Source organism: Clarias gariepinus, chromosome 16 (assembly GCF_024256425.1).
Source record: "Clarias gariepinus isolate MV-2021 ecotype Netherlands chromosome 16, CGAR_prim_01v2, whole genome shotgun sequence".
NCBI classification, from domain to species: domain Eukaryota; kingdom Metazoa; phylum Chordata; class Actinopteri; order Siluriformes; family Clariidae; genus Clarias; species Clarias gariepinus.
In genome coordinates this window covers 9516884-9541860 of record NC_071115.1, presented here as the reverse complement: position 1 = coordinate 9541860, position 24977 = coordinate 9516884, and the positions used below count along the sequence as shown (strand labels likewise).

General features: G+C 37.9%; 1 protein-coding gene across 2 annotated transcripts; it reads right to left on the bottom strand.

The window, feature by feature from the left end:
• Window positions 1-1790: 1790 nt before the first annotated feature.
• Window positions 1791-23220, bottom strand: eftud2 (elongation factor Tu GTP binding domain containing 2). 2 transcript variants are annotated; one of them, XM_053515027.1, is made up of 27 exons: window positions 23134-23220; window positions 20101-20250; window positions 19850-20015; window positions 19612-19690; window positions 19446-19521; window positions 18328-18393; window positions 18188-18223; window positions 18000-18090; window positions 17825-17907; window positions 16522-16688; window positions 15297-15421; window positions 15122-15185; window positions 14935-15025; window positions 14576-14839; window positions 14280-14473; window positions 12371-12482; window positions 11695-11835; window positions 11467-11568; window positions 11295-11377; window positions 10958-11044; window positions 9809-9935; window positions 8606-8693; window positions 8055-8173; window positions 7764-7858; window positions 7397-7550; window positions 4298-4405; window positions 1791-2270 (listed from the first exon to the last, which is right to left on the bottom strand). In XM_053515027.1, the coding sequence occupies exons 2-27, from the start codon at window positions 20200-20202 to the stop codon at window positions 2175-2177; spliced, it is 2916 nt and encodes a 971-aa protein (XP_053371002.1). In that variant the 5' UTR covers window positions 20203-20250; window positions 23134-23220; the 3' UTR covers window positions 1791-2174. The 2 variants fall into 2 exon arrangements, with proteins under 2 accessions (XP_053371002.1, XP_053371001.1); XM_053515026.1 differs by having other exon boundaries at window positions 20101-20273; window positions 23134-23217.
• Between the last annotated feature and the right edge of the window lie 1757 nt (window positions 23221-24977).

Sequence of the window (24977 nt, the reverse complement as noted above, 5' to 3'; positions counted from 1 at the left end):
GTGCCCCCTAAATCCTAGAATTATCCCAGATTAAGATGGTTAGTTCTTCTAATGTATTTTTTCGCAATGGTTGCCCTGTAGTTATTAATAGCATACAAACTGTTTAAAAAAAGGAAAGAAAGAACTTAAAGAGTATTAACCGTTCAGAGAAACTCTGTTTTTAAAAAATACTTTTTGCTGTCCTTTGATTTGCACCCTTGGTCAGCTTTAAAATTAGGGAGAATAATATTTAACTATTATAGCTACATGTAGACACTTGGAATGTCAAGGATAAACCTAGTGAGGCTAGAAAGCAGAAATGATGTCTCATGTGGAATGAAGGCTTTTCACTGGCGATAGCTTTAAGAAACGTTAAGACTGATGCAGAGGCACTGCTGGAAAGCTGTCAGCAAATTTTCAAAGTAGCTGAATGAGTGATCTCTCGAAACCGCATTTAGATGTCATATTCATCGATCCTATTAATAAGCCATCATTCATTTGACTCATTTTGATAGATTGCACTGTAATTTAATCTACCCTCCATACTGTCTCCCGACAGTCTGCCACAAAAGGTTTACCATGTTTAATCAGCAGAAAGTGACTTAAAATGCTTGTGAATTGCTTTGTACTGCAGTCATCTTGTGTTCTGCCACCACAGATATATTAAAAAGTATTGCAAATAAGTATTTAGATAGACATAATTTCACTTGAGCTCCGACAGCTAAAATAAGGTATGTGCCAAGTATGGAAGGCATATTCTGTTGGGGTTTTTAAACCAAGATGATCCTCTCCTATAATCCAGACTGCCATAACTTTGTATGATTTTATTTATTTTTTATGTAAAAGATACTGATTAAAGAAAACACTTTTTTTAGGATACTATTGGAAGAGGAATTACTACAACAAATTACAGCATAATATTTCCATTGTCCAGCATCATAAATAATCTCATGAAAGGAAACTGAAGAAGGAAAGGTTGAGAGCGAAAGAAGATAAAGAAAACAGAGAAACTAAAAAGGAAAGTGAAAAGGCAAAAAAGGCTGATAAAGTACAAGAGAAGCTTAATGCCAGTGGTGGCAACAGGGATGAAACAACAAGTCTAGCCTAATTTGGTTGACAGCGATACCCTTAAAATATACTTTAAACAGGAAGGAAACAGTTGAAGATAAAGTGAAGTTATTGAGACATCTATGAATCATGGTTTTTAAGCCTTCAGGGGCCTCAGTGTCATGGTGTGTGTATGTTCCAGCAGAATAATCGTACCGCAAGCAAGAATGAAAAATTTAAGGCAGGAAAAACTGAACTGATAAGTAAGGACTAACATGACAGAGCAATCCATCTATACAGCCACCCACTGATTGATCCATTTGCCTATCTATCAAGACGGAAATACAGACAGGTTTACTGTCTTTAAATCAACAATGGGGTTCTGCTGTAGTATGTAACAGCAATATCTGAATTATTTTCTCTCTTACACCAAAGGAACCTGCCAACTCAATCAAGGTTTATTTATTAAAAACATGACATCTCATCTTTCCATAAAAATGATAACAAAAACGGGTATGTTAATTTTAACCTCAGTCAAGGAACTACTGTCAGATTTATATTTTGGTAGAAATTTGCATCAACTAAGGATAAGATTTTACGAAGTGTGCCAACAATTCATGAACCTACTGTATTTTTTATTTCTTTCTGCACAGTGACACAAAGTGAAACCTATGAATCCAATATTCCTTTAAAACAAAGCACTAAGCACACATTTCAGCACTTATACAATCACCTGTTGTATAAAAATTCAAAGACATGAAAGACCTGTTTCTCAACATTTTACTGTACAAAATCTTCTTGTACTCAGATATAAAAAATATAAACACACAGTTATCAGTGTGACACAAACTGTTTTTGATAGGGAAACTGTTTCCCTGTACAAATTATTAATCAAAAAACAGACATGACAAAAAGTTACAAGCGTAATGTAAATTAATGGCTCGCAATCATATCTCACACTATGACTGCCTTCTTCACGCGTCAAGCTAAGCCAAAAACAAAAAGAGAAACTTTTGTCCCGCACTAGAACATGGTCTAATGCTGGCATTGCGGAAGGAAGTTTAACCAGTGTCTGTGGTGAGTCTCATTGTTGGATGTTGGGTGGAACTGCACAGAGTGAAGCCAATAATTGAACCTGTTCTTTTCTGTTACATGGGGTAGTTCAACACCACGTCCTGCTTGGCCAGTTCCAACAACATAGGATCGTCGAAGAACTTGCTGATACTGACGTCCTCGCTCAAACCCTGTGGGCAGACAGAGAAGGAAGAAACAATATAAAATAAATATATAAATATATAAAATTAGATATTTTTTCATGGTATTGCTCCTGTATAAAGCAGACACCTTATAAAATGTCAAATGAACATCTACGAGGGGTGTTTCAAGTCAAACCAGGCCCTTTCATAGCGCAGTGTAACAGAAAACTGTTATAAGAGTAAAAGCTCTATTTCGCGATATAATCCCCTGCTACACTAATGCACGTATCTCAGAGTTTCACTAGTGTTTGGATACAATCAAGGTAGAATGTTTTCTCAGTACATCAGAGCCATGACAGACTGCATGCTTCCCGTCTGTAACGCTGGTCTCCCAGGTACTTCTTTAATGAGAACATGTGGAAATGGTTTGGATTGAGATCAGGACTGTATGGAGGATGAGGCAATAAATTCCAGATAACTTTCTGTTCCTTTGGTGAATGTTTGTGTGTACAGTTCCCACAGACAGATAGGTCTCTTCTGCAAGTTATCCATCGAGGCGTTCCACTCACTGAATGTTCATAGGAATGATTGCAGCGGGCTCCGAGCCATCTTGGCCCAGATCGTCATTCACAGATGTACGGCCTTCTTTAAAACGTTTGCACCATTCAAATGTTTTACTGCGGCTAGGAGTCTCATCATTGTACTGTGCTTAAAGTCTTCTGTAAATGTCAGTTTTACACATTCATTAATGAGAATCCCGGTTTGACTTGTATGCCTTTTGTAGTAAACAAAAGGAGAAGGAGAGAGGCAAAAAAAAAAAAGAAAATAGAAAAGTTGGGGAAAAAAAGACCATCATAAAGAGCCATGTAGAGCTCAATGGCAAATTGTAAAAAAAAAAAAAAAAAAAAAAAAAAAGATGCCATTTTTATCAAGTCTAGTCCTTGTTACTAATAACCCTAAAATATGTTCCAAACAGGAAGGAAGCTATTATGAGAAAGACTATTTCAGACATTTGACCTTGCTGTGACCTTGAACGCTGGTTACAGACATAAGGCCACTTGAACACTACAAAAATAGAACTACTTGACAAAAATGAAAAAAAAAAAAAAAAAAGCATGAGAAAATGATTCATTCCATTAATATCCAAACAAACATTCAACCACACGCTCTCGAGATATGGAGCCAACAATTACAAAAAAAAAAAAAACAGCAAAAAAAGAAAACTAAGGAAGAAAAAACAAGGAATGAATATAGCAAAACTCTTCCTGGCATTTGTGTGTTATGTTAGTTTACAGAAAATACAGTGACTCACAAGCTTTCCCATATCAGCAAAGCTTACAGCAGGATTGCAACTGTAGAACTTAAAGCTCCAATGACATCACAGATATTTTAATCTGGCAACAGCTTCCTTATTGATTATGGTAAGCAGCTGATTAGGTAGCAGGACCGCTTCAGTAAGTAAGGGAAGCATAGACCATGCTGTTTGTGCCAAATTCTAACCCCATCATCTGAATGTTGTAGCAGTAATTGAAACTCATCTGGCAATGTTTTTTTCAAATTCTCTGCTGTCCAAATTTGGTGAGCATGACTTCAAAAAAGGCATTCTTCTGATGCTCACTATATATTTTCTATTTAGAGAAGATCCCAGCAGATCAAAAATACTTACCATGCCATATTTAAAGGCACTTTAATTCCTAATGATGTTGCGTGGTTTGAACTTAAGTAGATTCTCTAGACCGTGACTACATGTACTCGGTTGCTGCCATATGATCGGCTGATAAGATATTTGCTTTAAAATGTAGTTGAACAGGTGTACCTATTGAAGTGAGTGCATAATATTCCTTGCTATATAAGAAAATTTCCTTATCATTTGCAAAAGACTGTTGAAAATAAGATTAAGGAATAAGATTGACTTAGTATACTGAATATGCTAATACAGAGGCAAAGCTAATTTGAATTCTGCCAAAATGATTTCTTTAACTGCGCTGTAGAATAATCTCTTTAAAAAAAAAAAACGCATAGGACGTTTCTGAGGAGTGTAAACGTGAGAAAAAAAATTAAAGAGAGCATCTCACCTTACGTCGACGAGTTTTGATCATGAATTCTCTGGCTAGATGAGGGGCAGGCTGGGGCTCCAGTGGCCGAATAACGATGCTCTTGTCCAGGGGATCACCAGGAACGATCTGTAGGAAAAAAAAAGAAAAAAAAGTGGTAGTGAGTCAGAAGTGGAAACTTAAAATTCACACCAGCTTACACTTTTAAAGTTTGACGAGAATTTCTAATATTTGCCACATGCAAAGCACGTGACAGGGTTTTAGCAAAACACGATCTGCTGATTCAGTGCTTTACAACGCAACCTTAAAGTGTCAAATCAAACATACACACCCTAAAGCTGACTGCATGTGTGTGTAGGAGGGAGATTATTTTCTTAGAAAAATCCATAAGCCTTTTTTTCTTCATAAGCCACTGCTGAAGATTTCAGTGTTGAAATGACAAAGCTGATTATGAGCCGCTGAACTACTCAACTTCATGCCTGGATGAGATCCTGCCACACGTGCAACTTACTGTGACTAAAAGTATTTGTCAGACAATTGTATGTACAGTGGAGCAAAAAAGTATTTAGTCAGCCACCAATTGTGCAAGTTTTCCCACTTAAAAATATGAGAGAGGCTTGTACTTTTTATCATAGGTATACCTCAACTATGAGAGACGAAATAAAAAAAAGAAAAAAAAAAAGAAAAATCACATTGTAGGATTTTTTTTATGAATTAATTGGTAAATTCCTCGGTAAAATAAGTATTTAGTCACCTACAAACAAGCAGGATTTCTGGCTCCCACAGACCTGTAACAACTTCTTTAAAGAGGCTCCTCTGTCCTCCACTCGTTACCTGTATTAATGGCATCTGTGTGAATTCGTTATCAGTATAAAAGACACCTGTACACAACCTCAAACAGTCGCACTCCAAACTCAACTATGGCCAAGACCAAAGAGCTTTCAAAGGACACCAGAAACAAAATTGTAGACCTGCACCAGGCTGAGAAGACTGAATCTGCAATTGGTAAGCAGCTTAGTGCGAAAAAATCAACTGTGGGAGCAATTATTAGAAAATGGAAGACATACAAGACCACTGATAATCTCCCTCGATCTGGGACTTCACACAAGATCTCACCCCATAGGGTCAAAATGATCACAAGAACTGTGAGCAAAAATCCCAGACATTGAAGATGAAACGTGGCTGGGTTATTCAGCATGACAATGATCCCAAACACACCAGCCGGGCAACGAAGGAGTGGCTTTGTAAGAAGCATTTTAAGGTCCTGGAGCGGCCTAGCCAGTCTCCAGATCTCAACCCTATAAAAAATATTTGGAGGGAGTTGAAAGTCTGTGTTGCCCAGCGACAGCCCGAAACATCACTGCTCTAGAGGAGATCTGCATAGAGGAATGGGCCAAAATACTAGCAACAGTGTGTAAAAACCCTGTGAAAACATTTGACCTAAAACCAAATACTTATTTTCCACTGTAATTTGCAAATAAATTCTTTAGAAATTCTACAATGTGATAGTTGAGGTATACCTATGATGAAAATTACAGGCCTCTCTTATCGTTTTAAGTGGAAGGACTTGCACAATTAATGGCTGACTAAGTACTTTTTTGCCCCGCTGTAAATGACAAAAGCACTTATGATTACACATCACAGATCTATTTTCACACTGTAAAGGGCTTTAGAACCGTTCTTCTGTTATTCGCCCTCTTACCTTTCATATCAAGTATACTGCCTGATCAAAAAAAAAAAAAAAAAAAAAAGTCGTGATTTCAAGGGTCAAATCTCAAATTATTGAGTTGCATCGGGCAGAGGAAACAACTAAGGAGATTTTAAATTATTGTAAGTGAACAATAATTGAAAAGAACCTTTCGACACGTTATAGAAACCTGGAAGAATAGTGCTGAACGGTCAACTTGGTGGAAGTGAAATGTAATCAGAAAAAATTATGAAACACTTAGTGGTAAGAAAATTAACAGTGAAAATCATAACCATGTTTAAAACTGCAAGAGCATTTCCATACGTACACATGTAATGAAAACTCACAGGATTAGGACTTAATAGTTGTGTGGCCGAAAAAAAAAGGGGTTTTCACACATAAGCTGGGCACCACATTGTGTGCTGTAATCAAAGCTAAAGGTGGCTAAATAAAATCTTAGAGTGTGTGACTTTATTTTTGGCCAGGCAGCACAAATAATTTAATTGCACAATATCATCTATTTCACATGTTTAAAACTAACGAAAAATTTCAGTAAGATGCTAAGCTGTCTGTTTTTACAAAAAGAAATTGCCAGCGAGGCTACAATGCGGTGCGTACACTTTGACCCGTCTGTGTGGTCAAATCGATTCTTTTGAAGCCACAACGCACTGATCACACAGCAATACAGTAGTGTTTCCATAGTAACATGCGGCGCATAAAACAGGCAGATTAAAGACGTGTGAAACTGTAGGTGCGGCAAAGTTTTCCACTGGGACACGTTTATGATTTACGGGAAGGAGAGTGACAACGATTTTGCATGAGTCTAGACAAAAAAAAAAAGACCTGTTTACACAATTCTTTTTTTAGTCATCTTTAAACAGAGTCATAAATGAGACTTCAGTGCATGTGTACATACAGAAAACATGGAGACTCATTCGAATGTCTAAAAGGTTAATTTTGTGCAATATGGCTCTTTTCTTTTTTTTGCTCATTCTTGTAATTCCCATAAAATGAAGCAGGGATTCCTTCCTTTTGTGGTATTGGCTGGGGCTTCAACAAGCCTAATAAATTTTTCCCATAGCGTGTCCTCAGATAAGAAAATACCCTCCCCCGGCAGTTACGTTCATCTGTTATCTGGTGGGTGTGGCTTTGTAATAATCTCATATACATAAAAGCTTAAAAGCATTGGAGCATTAAGAGACAAATTAAGGAGACCACTAAAATAATATATCATAATATAGAATTTTCTTTTAATCGCTAAAATATGGAACCTTTAAATGTAAACACAGTTGTCTAGAACAGGAAAGTCTTTAAGACAGAGGGATTTCTGTTTTCAGAATTTAACCAGCAACATCTCAAACATAAAACATTTCAAATATATATTATATAAACCTTTGTTTTCTGCGTAAGAGTATGCATGTATGCGTGTATACCTGCCAATGATGGAACACACTAAGCGCGAAGGCCTGTCCCTGTGTATGCGTTCGCAGATCAGTTTCAAACCCAAACGAGTCGATTGCAGGAATGAAAGCCTTGATGGTGTATAAGGGCGAACCAGGGATTGGTGCATCCTGAGTCACATGACCTCTGCAAGAAAAAGCATTGTTAACTTCATTAGAATGACGAAAGCTCTTAATCACTTACTATAAAACCCGAGTCATTTACTCGCAATGGAAAAGAGTGCTGTGAGTAATGTCGCTGTGTGTGTGTGTGTGTGTGTGACAGTCAGCAGAGTCAGCAGTAGCCTAATATCCTTTCTCATCCACTCATTCACGTGTGTGTTGTGTTGTGTTGTGTTACCTCCTGCGCGCCAGTACAGTGTAAACAGCAGATACACAATCAGCAGGAGCTTGAACCTCGACAAAGTAATAGGGCTCCATCAGCCTGGGTGTAGCCTGCAATCAACCAATCAGAGCAAAAACATGGGTACTGGCATAAAATCAAGAGCAACAGAGAGCTTGAGCTCATCAATTAGGATATTGGTTCAAAAGGGGAAAAAAAAAAAACACGCTCCAATACAACTAATGGAAGCAGTGATGACTGTGCAGGAAGAATGACCGCGTTGCACAAGGAGGGAACCAAACTGCTCACCATGAGGAAGGCGGAATAAACGACTCTTCTTGCGGTAGGAATGACCTGTCCGCCTCCTCTGTGTAGCGGCTCCTGAGCTATGACCGCATCCAGAATCTTAAACTTCACATTACGAATGGCTGCAGCAAAACAGAGTGGTAGAGAGTTACCATAGCAACATTGTCTCACATAATCCCTTACTCCTGATTATGTTAACAAACACATGAAATATTAAATTTAACTAAATAAGGATTTAAATTTAGGTATGTCCAGATCTTGGATCTTAGTAAGACATTTGCAAAATTAATGCAAATACAGTATTTTTTATATATTAAATATCAAATAATTCATATTATTAAACTAAATGTCGACATTTTTCAATTCAAATTTATAATTCATGCACCTTACTTATACTTATTACACATGTAAATTGTTATAAATGAACTTTTATGTTGGCGTTTAGACAATAAATGTGAAGAATCAGTAAGAAATCAATATATACAATTTATACGAAATGCTAGAACTTTTGTTTGGTGCGCATACAAAAGAGAACAAAAAAAAACCTGACTTACGTTCATCACATAGAGGACCTTCTCTAGTTCCCCACTGGAAACCCTGAACGATGCTATCCTTCACCGAGCCAAGGAGAGCTTTGTCCACCTACAAAAATGCATATATTTAATATAAAAATCAAGACGTGCAGGGACTGTTTAATAAATCACATGTCTGCTGAGAACTATGTCTTTCGATACCATCTGTGTGTCTACACCCTGTAAATATTCTTACAAAACGGAAGCTCTTCATCATTTTAATCCTATACACCGCTATGGCTACATTCACACTGCTGTGGTCCAAATGTGATTATTTATTTATTATTTTTTTTTAGCATATGTAACTCGGATATGATTTTTTTTTTTCAGCCATTTCCTCATGCGGTCCTAAATCAGGTCGAACATGACTTTTACATCAATACTCGTCCCAACTTTGTGCTAAGAAAGATGGAGAATGACAGTGAAGGACAAATAGTAGTCATACTATCTTGCTGAACTGAATATTTAATTCATGTCATCACCTGAAGATTAAATCATTAGTCTAGTGAAACTCTTGTCACGCAAGAGTACCAATAAAAACAACCAAAAATGGTTAATTAAACTTTAAGGTGTGTCGAGCAATTCAATGTCACATTCTATATTAAAAGCTGTCAGTAGGATTATTCCAGCGCTGGTAAGAAAAATGGGGCAAGCAAAGCATCCTTTAGTTTTATTTAGAATAGATAATAAGGGAACAACAGTGAAAAGTAATGGAGGTGTTATGGGTCTGTGCACATACAAAAGTCTAATGCGGCTATAGGCAAACCTGACTGTACCAGCAAAAGTAAGCTGAAAGTTTAAAAGAAAAACAAAGACAGAAAGAAACTAAAGACGTAAGCCAAGAAAGCTTTTGTTTTTTTAGACACATTGTTCCTGTGTGCGTGCGGGTTAGAGTAGAAAAGTGATTTGTTTAGGCACTGCTACAATTGCGCCCCAGCAAGTAAACCACATAAAAGCAGTACTGAACTTTACCCTCATGCAGAAAAAAAAAAAGAAGAAAAAAAAAAAAAAACACCTTTTCACACTTGTACCCAAAATTCCCTTTCATTGTCTACACACCTTATTCCAAAGAACAAATACACCCTCAGGCTTTGAACATACCAATCTTATGCAAAGGTATGTATAACAAAGGTTACTATTTGTCAGTCATGTAACGAACATTTCCAAAGCGCTATATTTACGGACCTCGGAGGGCAGGGTGTCATCTACTAAGATGTTGGGTCCGGTGGTGTCGGGTCCGAAAGCCCAGATAGAACGGGCTGCCAGCAAATCCCAGTCATACTTGGTCTGGAAGAATTCTCCCAACTTCTTTCTACGGACAGACAACAGAAAACAGAGTTGACAGATTGAAAGCCTGTGCACTAAATGGAGTGTGACAAGAGCAAGGGCTACCCAGAACTACACATGCTGGTCTTATCAACTCCAGATTGCATCACAGCTGAGTACCATTACAAATACAGACCCATGCACACTTGCGCACACACTCCAGATGTCATGAAACCCATTTCCATGGCAAATTACTGGAACTTCTCGTATTAGACATCTGAATCTTTTCCCACTGGCCGGATATCCAGTACCACCAGGTCCAGTTGTCAAAAGCGATATTTTGTTTTAGATAATTTGATATTGGCAAAGATGACTAAATCATGTCTGCTACCATTTTTTCTTGACCTGGTTAAGACGCATGAGCTAGTTATATAAACGGCCGATCAGAGATCTTACAGTAACAATTGTTGGATTTTCAACAGATGTACAAGAAGTGTTCAAGTCAAACTGGGACATTTAAGCATATTCTTCAAGCACAGTACAGTGATCAAACAGTTAGCCACATTAAAACATTTAAACGATGCAAAGGTTTTAAATACGGATGTACGTCCGAGAACGGCGATCCCGCTTGAGGTGGCTCAAAGCCCACCACAGTTGTTTCCCTTGACATTCAGTGAGTGGAACTCATGACCTTTGACAGAAAATAGATTGCCGTTTCAGATGTGAAGCAGCCAGTCTGATCATGGGTCTGGTGTAGCCGAGAAAACTTTGTATACCAGCGCTTGGATAAGTGCATCAGTGTAGCTGGGGATTACGTAAAGACATAAAAGGAGTTTTTGCTCTCACATAATGATATAGATGTGGAAAGTTTTACCATCATCACTGTGTTTTTATTTTTTTTGTTTGCTTTTTAAGACAGAAGATTAAAACGACAATCAGTTCATTTGCCCCTATTGTCTCTAAACGAGTCGTGGAAAAATGCGCCAAATGACGTTTTAATACCAAGGCTAACACGGACACGTGTGATGTCAAAAAGAGGAATGTTTAACAAAGGCTGAGGCTTAGCACCTGTTCCAAGTAATCTGCACAACTTCGTTCTCGATGTCTTCAGCAAGGCCTTTCTCCAAAGGTTCAGCAATCATTGTGATCTTGTTCCTGGAAAAAATTTAAAAGGGTGAGAACTGAGTTTTACTGCTTGTAATATATTTACACGTCACACCCAAATATGGTGATAATCATTTTGTCTAGACTGTCTCTATACATCTAAAATTGTGTTGGGTTTAACAAATGCAGTTTAACAAGTTTAAAATGCTGTGTTAAAAACAAAAGCTATGTGACATAAAAAAATGTTCCATTAACTTGTATCTGATTGGCTGTGGTGTGATTGTGTCTAGTTTCTCCGTACTTTTTATTTGGTGTTTCAGCAAAGCACTTGAGAGAGGATGTTTCCACCACTGTCTCGCAAAACGTCACTACAGGATCAGCTACCTGGGGTAAAAAATTGAGGCATACATTTTAGTATATAAAAGTAAAAGTATAAAAAGTACCAGAAAGAAAGAAAGAAAGCGAGGCAATACCTTGATGTCGATCTCCGAGTACATCTTTCTCAGGTCGTGCATGACACAGTCGAGGTAGAGCTCACCTGTACCCAGGATAACATGCTCTCCAGACTCCTCTACCTACACACATACACACACACCAGTGTCTTGATTAATTAGTCTGTAAATCATCCAAAGCAGCACAGAATGGTTTACAGTGCAGATAGCTAAGCAGAACACACTGGCGTAATAGGCATTTCAGTGTACCTTTGTCGTAAGGGACGGGTAGCTCTTGTTAACTTTTCTCAGTCCATCCAACATCTTGGGCAGTTCAGAGGGATTTACAGGCTCCACAGCAATTTTGATGACAGAAGCAGTGTTAAACTTCAATGGCCTGAAGATCTGAGCCTGAACACACAAGCGTGTAAGATACATTCACACAAAGTGACGAGTAAATCCTGACTTCTACTACTGATGTACAGACCCCATTAAGTCACACATTAGAACCAATAAATAGTACGAAGGAAATAAGCAAGTGATAAGGAACAGTGATAATAGAGACACTGACAGGATATTCTAGCACAGGGGGGAAAAATGTTATTGTTAAGCCAGAGATTTTGGCACCTTTGCTAAAGGGAAGCCTGGGATTTACACGGCAGAGTGAATGTGAAGGAGTTATAAGAACCAACTTCAGGCCAAATATTCATTCTACTCCATTTTCACCTTTCTTCGTTTTCTGCACGTTTTGTTAAACACATAATCAAGCGACACTGCCATCTAGTGACCACCCTCTCTCCAGACACCTTTTTAAAAGCGCTTCACAGATTCACAGAAGTTCAATTCTATCCTCAGGCATAATTGTTTGTCAGTCTTCGTCTGGAGACCAATTTCTCATTTTACACATACACAGTGTGTGTGTGTGTGTCTGTGTCTTCTGTTTTACCTCTTCATTGCCTCGAGGCTCTGTGATGGTGGCTGTTTTCACAATGGGCTGGTCACAGCCTTCAATTAGCACCCAATTGCCAGCTGGCACCCGATTCACCTCAATCTGATACCTACACACACACACACACATAAAGAGGAATTAGATGCAGGGCTTCAAACAAATCTAGACTTTTTAACCACTACGGAAAGTATGGACCTGAAAGCAAAATTGTTGCAGCAGCAGGTCATCCAAATATATTTTATCTCACCTCTGTCTCGGTAAATAAAAGACTTTGACAACTACCTCTTAAAATCACATCTTTTCTATCTTGCATGTTTGCACTCTTATGATAAATGTAGTAAGCTCTTGTTTCCACTCTAACGTCGTATACTCTGTGTCCTCATGGTCACTGTTATGTCTTCTGCTTTTTCCATGCGCCAATAAAAAAATGAACTGTATTAATTGGCACATTAACACAGAAGGCTTTGGTGTCTACTTTTAGTGAACGTTCAAATCACTTAAGCAGTTTACAAGGCTGCACAATTAATAAAAAAATAATAAATGCAATATGGACCCGTTCAATTACTTAACAAAAAAAAATTTTTTTTTTTTTAAGTAAAAAATTTTGTAGTTTTTCAATTTATTTCAGACGATTTACACAGTCGGAAATGTATGTAGAATTTGTCAATAATTTGAACAATGGGTTGTTTATATATATATATATATATATAAAAAAAAAAAAAAATATATATATATATATATATATATATATATATATATTGTCAATCATCATCATCATAAAGAGATCTTTTGTCCATTGTTGCTTTTAGCCTACATTAACACGTTTGAGTTAGTGCAGGGAGATATGATCGCAGATCAATTTAACAAGAGACAAGAGAACATTTTGGTTCAACAAGGTTTGGACTGGAAAAATGCTCAACTGTTTTTTTTCGTAATGAAAGAGTTTGTTGTCCTCCATGTTGCAGACCAGACAGGATGCCATGTGAATACATGTGTATAATATAGACTGGTAGTACAAGAATAAAAACATTAAAAAAAAAAAAAAAAAGATAAATGTTTTGAGCAAGATTACGTTGATTAGTGTTCCTGAATGGCAGTTTTGATTACATTTTGACTGACTACCCAGCCTAAATTTTAGTATACAGTACAATGATGCATTTAATAGTTAAATATCACAGTTTAAATCACTTTAAAAATTGGTTTGCTTTTTTAATCAAACCTGCAACCCTAGCACAATGTAAATGTAGTACACTATATTGACAAAAGTATTTGACATTGTATGCAAATACATATATTTCAATATGTATATGTTGGTCCCCCTTTTGTAGCTAGAACAGCTTCCACTCAACTTAGAAGATTTTGGAGTATTTCTGTGGGAATTTGTGAACATTCATTCTGTAGAGCATTTATGAGGTCAGACATTGATGTTGGACGAGAAGGCCTCTATTCCACTTCAACCCAAAGGTGCTCGATAGGGTTGAGGTCAAGGCCTTGCGTGGGCACATCAAATTCTTCCACATCAAACTATGCACTGGGGCAAGGTCATATTGGAATAGAAAAAGGCCTTCCCCAAACGGTCATAGCAAAGTTGGAAGCATTGTCCAAGATATCTTGGTATTCTTAAGCATTAATTAAATTCGATAATTAACAGGTTTGACCAAATAACTTTGTCCATATAGTGTAATTTATGAAGGATTTGCCATAGACATTTAACACCTGCTGCTAGCAAGCTCTTACATGATGATAAAAAAATAATACAATAAACGACATCACTGTTGTCAACATGACTACAGTCAGGTCTCAAATTAGTGCAATAATACACAGATACATTATTAAGACTTGGTAAAACTCTGGTTTTAAATGGCTGCCAGAATGCCAAGGCTCCCACATTAAAAAGGGGCCTTACCTGGCAACAGAGATCCAGAGGCGTCCGATGGTGCAGATCTGCGAGTCCTCTTCGTCCTCCAGTGTGTAATTCTCTCCCAGAACTTTCACGGGCTGCCCCGCCTGCAGTGTTCCACTCAGAACCCGACCAAAGGCGTGGAACTGCACTCCGTCATCTGTGCTGTACATCTTAGTGGTGTGGCACATTAACGGACCCTGAGAGGAGAAAAAAAAAAAAGTTCATGCACTGTTCATGATGGTACTACTGTTATACAAGTATGTGCACACGCACACACAAAAGGAAACTTGGGTACATACATCAGGGTCACACTCAGTCATAGCCTCCCCCAGGTCGGAGTCCAGCCCGCCGGTGTAGCTATGCTCGATCTTGGCTCTGGCGCCCCCTTGAGGAGACGGGATGTGCTGCACACACATGTCCACCAAACCTGTGAACTCTCCGAAGAAGCGGTTGCAGACGAGTCGCAGTAGAGGACGGATGTTGAGTTTGAGCTCCTCTTTGGTCAGGTGGATGCCCAGTTCATCCAGTACCCGGGGCAGTGAAGTGTCCACATCTCCGACCACCTACAGTGAGGTTTAAGAAATTCAAATGTTTAACTTCTGCTTAAATCGTAAAATGAAACCGTTCGCATCATGTGCATAAGTGATTGGAGTTTAACCTGCGAGAGGATCTTGTAGAGCGGCTCCAGGACGAACTCGACAAAGCTGCGCTGAGAGTTACTGTTGGGGGCTTTTTTAGTAAACTTCCTCCTGATTGACAAACAGCACAACCAATCACATTCAGAAAAGGGGGAAAAACAAACAAACAAATTAACAGAGTTACAAAGATGTTGCAGAGATACTCACGTCTTGGGATTGAAGTAGATGTCTCCCCAGAGTCTCTTGGCAAACTCGTTGTAGTTTATGTCACCTGGAAAAAAAAATTTAATTATATACTGTATATACACATACGCAAACATACACTTATATATAGCCTGCCAGGACAGAGATTTATCTAGGGGTGTACGTCCGTGTGTGTTACCAAAGGTATCAGAGTAGATCTTGGCGAAAGACCCGAGGGTAAAGCAGATGCTGTACTGTGAGGAAGCGAAACACACGTTGCCCAGCAGCGGAGACACCACTAGAGACTCGTCAGTTGTATATGTGCTAAGGGAGAATAAAACAGAGAAGGTGAGAGGTTAAGTTATGAGCTTATGAGCCTTTTTTTTTATTAAAAGATGAATCTTTTGAACTCTTTTAAAAAGGCAGAAAAAAGTAACAACACTGTAATTACTTAGGAATCAGAAAGAATCAACCCATATTATATGAAGATACCCAAGTGTTAATTTGACTAGTATTTAGTCTGATATTGGTTTTTTTTTCTCTCTCTCTCTCTCTCTCTCTCTTAGAGTTTATAACATTTCTAAACAAACAAATATGCTGTGCTGCCTGCCAATGTACAAATAGTTTAGGCCCACACCTCCTGTCAGATAATAGGGGAACTGTAGCCTTTTACCACATGAAATGCAAACATGAGTGAGAGTCAAAGATTACCCACGCTCTGGTTATATTACAACTTCTGTCTGTCTTTCCGTTCAAGGTTACCGTCTCCTCAGTCACTGCTGTGCAGGTGTAAGCGTGTTATATCGGTTATTTTGTAACTGCGTTGTGAGAAAAAAATGGCAGCCCCACTTGTGATTTGCATGAAAGAAGAGCAGCGTGCAGTAATTCATTTTTATGATCTGAGGGTGTACCTGGTGCCATTATTTATCGAAGATGTGTGTGCAGTATGGAAAAAGCGTTTTTGTTGTGAAGATGGGAGCTCAAGAAAGGTCGAGCCCAATGATGACAAATATCTACTTCTGATGAAGAAGTAAAGACAGTGATGCATTCGTGGCACGAAGCTGCACCAAAAAAAATAAAAAATCTTATCTTTAATAAAGGTTCATTAAAATAAATTATACAGCCAAAGTGCAGGTCATTTTTGATTGACCCTTGTTTATAAATGGGAAAAAATTATTTAAAACAAAAACTGATTTTGGATTCATCGTGGCGATACATGAATTGACAAGAATCAAGATACGTCACTAAATTTATTTTTCCCCTCATTGCTACTAACCAGTGAGTTCTAAAAACTCCAAACACACCTGACTGCTACATTAGACACAAATTATTCCTGTCAATTCTCCTCCGCAGTCCCGTCTTCAAAAAGTAACCAAACTTCCTTGTCGAGCATTTCAGAATGTTCGCTTCTTTGGGAGAAGTACCTGAGCATGCCGTTGACCTCATCGACGATATGGCGCAGTTTGTAGTAGGCATCAGTGGGAGGAAGTTTAAGCTCAAGGATAAGCCGGTCTATTTTGTTAATGCATATGGTTATGGCCAGCCGCTCCTGCACGGCGTGTTTTATCAAACGCTCCGTGTTCAGCATCACCTACGAATACATGAACAGAAAAAACAAATATACAACCGATTAAACATATACAGTGAGAATACAAACAAAGCAGTAGGAAACTTGAAAATTGTGTTCCCACAATCTGGTTCTCTCACTAACCAGTCAACTCTATTCAACAGGTGACCCCTACAAACCCAGGAGAGACACAGGTATGATTTGTTCTTAGGTCTAACAAAGTGAGTTTTATACGCCTTTGACGCGAATATACAATGTAAAGTACACCAATCCACTAGACTAAATCTGTTCCCTTTACCTACACTGCCATCATGTGGCCAAAAACCATAATCATGCCTAAGCAAATCTCACAGTGAAATGTCTCTGTGCCTCTAAATGGCGAAAGGAACCCCGCTTGCTATGTTGTCTCCGTTTTTGACTGTTTTCTCTCAAATTTTCCACTGTATTAGACTGTGAACGCTGCTTTGTTAAGGATTTTCCGAAATTAGGATTATTTAACATCAGGACAGCTTTACAGGACATTTTCCATCATCGTGCTCCCGGACTGATTAATTGAAACCTGTGATGTCGACTAATTTCTCCCACAACCCGACACACATACAATATACCAGGCATTTTGAACATTCAATTACATACAAAAAAATATTGTATATAATTGTAAATATTGGTATGTGGTGCACTAAAGGTCTATTTTTTGTAGAATACAGGTGAGCTACTTCGATAAAAAAAAATAGAACCGTGATCTGTTCGTATCTGCGGAAATTCATAACTTAAATGTTCGTAAGTCGGGGACTACCTGTACTAATGCCCACTTTCCCAATTTTTGGAATGAATCAATACAGCTTCAAAATGGCGGCGTGCTGTGGCTCTGATATCGTTAGCTATGGCGTAGATAAGAGGCTGTAAGGAGAAATATGATTGCTATTTAAAAGCATGAAAAAGCTGACAATTTTGTATGGTAAGACCACAGATCATGCGGATTACTTATGAATTGCTTTACTCTGTCTAATATGGCCGTGACTGAGACAAAGAGTGAGCGTGATACATTCCCTCCTTCAATCTAAAACGGTGTGTGTGCTAACGAGTTAAGTAAAACGTTTCCCCTTTACACAAGCAAGACCTGGCTAGTGAGACCGAGGAGCAATAACAGGACGACTCACCCCCTCTGCAGCGTCAATGAACAGAACAATCCCATCTGAAAGCCTGATCCCTGCCGTCACCTCATCAGAGAAGTTTACATGACCTAAGATCAAGGAATTCAATCATATTATCTCCATCCTCATTTCCAAGCATCTCCATACATGCAATCGTGTGAGGTGCTTTAGGTGTGTATACCTGGAGTGTCCATAATATTGAACAGATATGATTTCCCTCTCGAGTCAGGAAGTACCATAGTCACAGGGGTGCTCTTAATACCAACTCCTCTCTAAACAAAGTACAACAATAAAATATTACACACAATTTTTGTAGATGTACAATACAACTGTTAGGAAGCAGGTGATTACGGTTCAAAGACACTTTACCTCTTGTTCGGTGAAAAGAATATCTGTGTATCTAAGCTGAAAGAGTTAAAATAAGGAAAAGTTTCAGAATTTATTTTCTGTAAAAATAATATAAAAAAAAAAACATTCTTTAATTATTTATAATGACTTTAAAGACTTACATCTGCATCATCTCTCTTACGGATTTCTGGATGAGTCTGTTCAATCAGGCAGTCCACAAAGCACGTCTGTAAAAAACACACACACACACACACACACACACACACATATACACACACACACGGCAATTAAACACTGCCAATATCTTGAGTTACAGACTCATTTTATATACCTTTACATAATATGCACACCCCCATTGTATGCGCAGTTGTATGAATATGTTATGATCCACCATAGCTTTTTATCATTAACATACATATATACAGTCTATAGCAAATATAAATGTTTCAGTTTATTCAATGTGAATTACTGAAGAAACAAATAAAACCTAAAAAATTGAGAAATCTAATTTGATATGAAGAGAGAGGTAAATGAAAATATTTTGATTCCTCACTATAGCTAGTTTAAAGTATGCCATTTTTTTTTCTTATGATGATGAAGGACCGTCTGGGAAACCTGACACACTAAACAGCATGATGACGTAAAATACTTTTTAAAGGCTTTGGAAACTTTTACACTTTATCATGAATACAAATGTACAAACAGCTATTTTATTATATAAAAATTTTATTTAGGTTTTGAAACTCATCTGTTCTCATAGATGCTGATCTGATAAGATGTGCATTTAATCATGATAAAACTTTTTGACATGTGAAAAGTGATCCTGTCCACTGTGACGCTACTGGAAACATAATAATAATAATAATAATAATAATAATAATAATAATAATAATAATAATGTGCATTTATCTCCAACTTTGATGTCAGGTTAGGCTTTCCATCTTTTATGATAAATCCCATCTTCTGTGTTATGATTAGTAAAAGAATTCAGTCTCATCTATGGTTAAAGATGCTGTACTATGTCTGAAGTGTTGATGTTAACATTAAGTGTTTGCATGGGTAGTATTTACCTACTAGTTATTAGGAATGATTTACACCACCCTATTGTAATTACAATCATGACCGGATCGGGCCAGACAGTTTTTAATGGAGGTGTTTACATGACATTTTTATTTCAACTGGGCCATTATGGCAATTAGTAGTGGAATGTTGGGAGTCCATGTATTATTTTTAACGCAAAACCCTCTAAGTGTTTTTATTTGACGTTTTTGTTACTGACCTTGCCATGGTGTAAATGACCGCACAGAGTGATATTTCTAATCAGCTCGGAGCTGTCCATTAAATCAGCGAGAAACCTGCAGAGAACATAAAGGTTTGGTGCAACTTTATATAATGTCTGTTTTTACTCAAAAGGAAGACGTGGGATATTAAGTATAGAGACTCACTCCATTTCATAAACTGTAGCTGGCAGCTCCTGCTCTGTAAGAGTAAACTGCTTGGTCTTCACAGGCTTTATTATGGGTTCTTATGGAAAGAGAAACAGAATTATATTTTTACTGGAAACTTTGAATATCCAAAGACATAAATATCTGAGCACCTTTAATAAGAATACACTAGATTTTGTTTTTTAAGGTTTTAACTCATATTAAATATATATAAACTTGACAGCATCAAGATATTCACCGGTAAGTGGTTGTGTGTCCTCCTCCTGGACGATGGTCTCCACTTCGGGCCCATAAACCTCCTCAGCCGTCGGATAATACTTCTTATCTTCATGCAAAACTACCTCCATGCCGCCACCCTCCTCATCACCATCAACCTGGTCATCATCCTCCTCATCCTCATCTGCCTATTAAGACCACTCAAAGATTTAACTTTCTGAGAAAACTTAGAACTAATTTGTTCAAAGAAATTGTTCTTATTAATATTTGTACCTCAGCAGCCTCTCTGTCATCTGCTTCTACGTCCTCATCCTCATCGGAGTCCAGTTCTGGCCCGATGTAGTTACCGAATTCGTCGTACAGATCTGTCTCCATGGCGCCGAGATCTTATCGGGTGTGGCTTCAAAAAAACAATTCTGACACCTTGAGCAAAGCAGCAGAGAACACTGTGTGAAAATAGATGAATAAAGATTAAATCTTTCCATACTGATGACTTCAAGATGACTTGGACCATAAAACAGTAGTTGATCCAAGTGGAAAAATCATAATTTTTTTTACAGCTCAATGCACAAAATAATTTTAAAAAGCCAATAATGCACTATGCACATCAGACTTTAGCCCTTTCACGCATAAATTAAGTCTATTTTTATCTGAATTATTTTTTTCTTCACTTTCTCATTGTTTTTTTTTTTTACTTAGAATTAAATGGATTTAGGGCTGCAACAACTTATCAATAAAAATTAATAATTATCTATAATGAAATTCGTTGTCAACGAATGCCGTTATCGATTAGTTGGGCTGCTCACATTACTGAGGAGCGCGACCACAAGATGCACGAATACACAAAGACACACAAAGATACACGGACGCTCGCGCAATGGAGGTTACAGAAGCGTTTGCAGGAAAAAGCCTGATTTATGGTTTTATATAGTTAAGCAAAACATAAAATTAAAGCGTTTAGCTTTTATCCGATTAATCGAAATAATCGCTCAACTAATCAATTATCAAAATAATCATTAGTTGCAGCCCTAAATGGATTGTTTATGAGTTTGAAGAAGGAAAAAAATTAAATTATATTCTAAATATGTAAATACTAAAAGAACATAACATAAATACCTTAAGCTAAACCGTAAACAAAAAGTTTAAAATGTTAAGAAAGTTTAATTTTTGTGGCCCTATTGTTAAAAAAATAATAATAATAAATAAATGAATAAATGTGTGTAATTGTCAGTCTCCCTGCCTGTCAATTAGAGACGTTCTATCTGTTAATATTAATTATTATATCATACCCACACTCATACCCATTAATCAGCCATGACATTATTACCCCCGGCCTAATATTGAGTCTCCTTTTTGCCACCATAACAGTAATTCCCCGTTCTGACACCTTTCTAACAGAACAAGCATTAAAATTTTCATTAGCTCTTTGATCGGATCGAGATTACGCAGGCCAGCCTTCCCTCCCCATGTACAGTCATGTGTGTCAGTGAGCCTTGGCTCCATCACTGGATCACTGGTTTTTCTTGCTTGGATTACTTTGTGTATGTCCTGACCACTTCAGATAAGAAACACCCTACAAGACATGCAGTGTTGAAGTAGCTCTAACCCAGTCCTCTAGCCATCACAAGTTGGCCCCTGTCAAAGTCACTTAAATCCTTATGCTTGCCTATTTTTCTGCTTTCAACACATCAATAAAAGGGAGAGGATTTTTACTTAAATCACACCAACGTCCAGGTGCCACTGTAAGGAAATAATTAACGCTCTTTACTTTACCTCTCAGTGGTGATAATTTTATGACTACCTGCCTAATATTGACTCTGTCCCCAGTTCTGCCACCATAACAGTGATACACTGTGTGTTCTGACACCTTTCTATCAGAACCAACATTAACCTTTTCAATCAATTTTATCTGCACTAGCACTTCTATTAGATCGGACTACACAGGTCAGCCTTCTCCCTCCACTTATATCAGTGAGCCCTGGGAATTACCCCGTTACCAGTTCACTGGTTTTCCTTCTTTTGATCATTTTTGGCATGTTCTGACAACTGGAAACTGAGAACAATCCACAAGAGTTGCAGTTTTGTACTTGCTTTGACCCAGTCCTCTAGCCATCACATTTTGGCCCTTGTCAAAGTCACACAAATCATGTTTGCACATTTTTTTTATGCTTTAAACACGTTAACTTCAGTGAAAATGGTTCACTTGCTGCCTAATATATTCCACCCACTACCAGCTGACATTGTAGTGAGACATTAAAAAAGTAGCTACTGCACAAAAAAAAAATAATAATAATAATAATAATAATAATAATAAATAAAAAAGGCCAAATTGTGATGGCTGGACAACTGAGTCAGAGCAACTCCAAAACTGCAGCTCTTGTGGGATGTTCCCAGGCTGCAGTGTTTAGGACATACCAAAAGTGGTCCAAGGAAGAAAATTAACAAGAAAGATATAAATAAATGTATTTATTTATTTTAAAAATAAATAGCTAAAACTATAAGAAAGTAGGACAAAATATAATAAAATTCTAAAATATATAACCTATCTGTACAAAAGACAAATGAACAAATTTAAATGGAAATAAAAATGGAACTCATGATGCAAAAAGTGTGATGCCCATGGGTCTGGTCCAATGTATTCCGGTGCAATAAAAGAGCTACTGTAGCTTAAATTGAGGAAAAGGTTAATTCTGGTCATATTTCTATTTACATACATATGTCACTGTTTTGGTGGAAAAAGGAGGGATCTATTCAATATTATGCGGATGGTCATAATGTTATGGCTGATCAGTGTATTATGTATGGAGGGATTCCCTGGGCATCTGATCTTTTACGTTTTCAATGCAAAAACAGCCTTGATAATGAGTTTTCAAATTCTTTTGCAACTTTATTAATGCAAATATATTTAGCTTTGTTTCTAGGATCTCACTACTCCCTTTATAATGTGCACTACACATGGGGGAGAATAAAACACCCTGCACCCTACCTAGCCAACAGCAAACTCTATCGTATGCGGTACCTTAAGTTAAACTAACAAAATGAAAAATGTCCCAGTATGTATTTAATACCAAAACGCGCGTCTGCACAACTAAACATGACTCTTTCTTTTTCTCTCTCTCTCGTGCGCAGTGCATGTGAATGAATGGCACTAGCAATGCTACAATGCTAACGTTAACATTACACACTTCATCCTGTTCTGTCGCGGCCGTGAATAATGTATAATAGTTTACCTCAGTATATTTATATTTTTATACTTACGTGAGCATGAACAAAAGATAAGAATTTGCAAGAAAGGTTAAAACTTACGTATTAACGGGTTATTTGTTAAGTGTTTCCAAACACCATACGGCGCCAGGTCCTCGCACAGCACAACGTAAGTCGGACGTTATTGACGTCACGGAAAAGGCGCCTTTGTGAGTTGCCTGATTTAAAATTTACTGCGCATGTGTAGAACAGTCAGTGTACAGTATTTGTGGTAAATGAAAATATAATAAAGTTATAAATTTTTCTCCTTCATGAGCTCAAACCCCACCCACCCCTAAATGACAGAATATTAGGAACACCTACTTTGTACTGTATCTCCATTCAAATATTTACATAGTTCACCTTTTAATTCCTCCTTTTCTTTCCTAACTCACGCACTCATCATCAACTATATCACTTTATCATGTATGCAAGATCACAAGGAGCCTGGAGCCTATCCCAGAAGACTTGTGGGGTACATTCAGGACGGGGTGCCAATCCATCAAAGGGCACACACACGTTCATTCACACATTACTGGCAATTTGGAAACGTTAATCTGCCTAATCTCCACCAAGCAAGGGGAGAGACATGTACGCCCCATGCACACAGACACGAGGTGGGAATCGAACCTGGAACTTTGATTTGCAAGGTTGACATGAAGATTAGGCTAATTGGAAATTCCAAATTGCCGGTAGTGTGAGTGTGTGTGTGCCCTGCGATGGATTGGCCCCCCATCCAGGCCTGGGATTGGCTCCAGGCCTCTGCGACCCTGTATACAGGATAAAGCAGTATAGATGATGAGTGAGTGAATGTATTAAGCTTTTAAAAACTGTTACCGTACAGATCAAAGTTGTTAATCTTTCAGGCTGCTCCCGTCGAGGAGTCGCCATAGCGCAACATTCCATCCAGACACAACTTGGCACAGGTTTCACACCAAGTCCCCTCCCTGAGACTACTCTCTCATTTTATTCTGTTATTTTAATTATGCCTTCTTCTCTTCTGCTCTCTCCTCCACTCTTTTCCTCTTTCTCCCTCCACCTCCCTCTCCCCCTCCTTATCTCTCTCTGTCGAGCTACACATGTGGCTCCTAAGCTGCCAGTGATCCAAACCCCCTCTGCCCTCTGGACTTGTCTGACTTGTCTTGGTGTCCCGCTTCTGGTTGGAGATGTAGTCGCCCTGTGTTGTCTGCTTGGGATGCACGTCGTGTTAATTGCCAAAAAACCTACCACTGAGCCACTAATCAAATTTTCATTTGTTTTTGCACAAAAGACTTTCATTTATTCATTCATTCATTGTATTCCCAGGAGGCACCAATTACCCTAATCTGCATGTTTTTGGACTGTGGGAGGAAACCAGAGTACCCGGAGGAAACCCACCAAGCACCGGGAGAACATGCAAACTCCACACACACAGACCAGTAATCTAACCCTTGACCGTGGAGAATCAAAGTGACAGTGCAAACCACTATGCCATTGTGCCACCCTGCACATAAGACTTAATCTAGTTAAATATGCATACATTTAAATTAAAATATTAACTGTGAGGACACTTTTTAGAGAAATACTTTTACAAAAAAATTTGTGAAACACTTTAAAAAAATTTTGCCCTTTTTTAGAAATGTAAATTAGAAAAATGTACTAACAGGTTATATCAAGGTAATTACAGTTAATGGAAACGAACAGTTAAAGTCAAAGTACAAGAGTTGCATGAAAAACACGCATGAGCTGACCTGCCTGATGAGGACGCCATAACACACCATTCCGCTGCTTTATTAAATCCCCACCTGCTGTTTGGCTTCACACAGCAGACCTATGTTTTTTCCTCATAGGATATACATGTCTATTTTAAGACGTGACTCAAACTCTAGTCTTGCTAATAGGTTGATTACATGTCTGTGTCTGTCTCT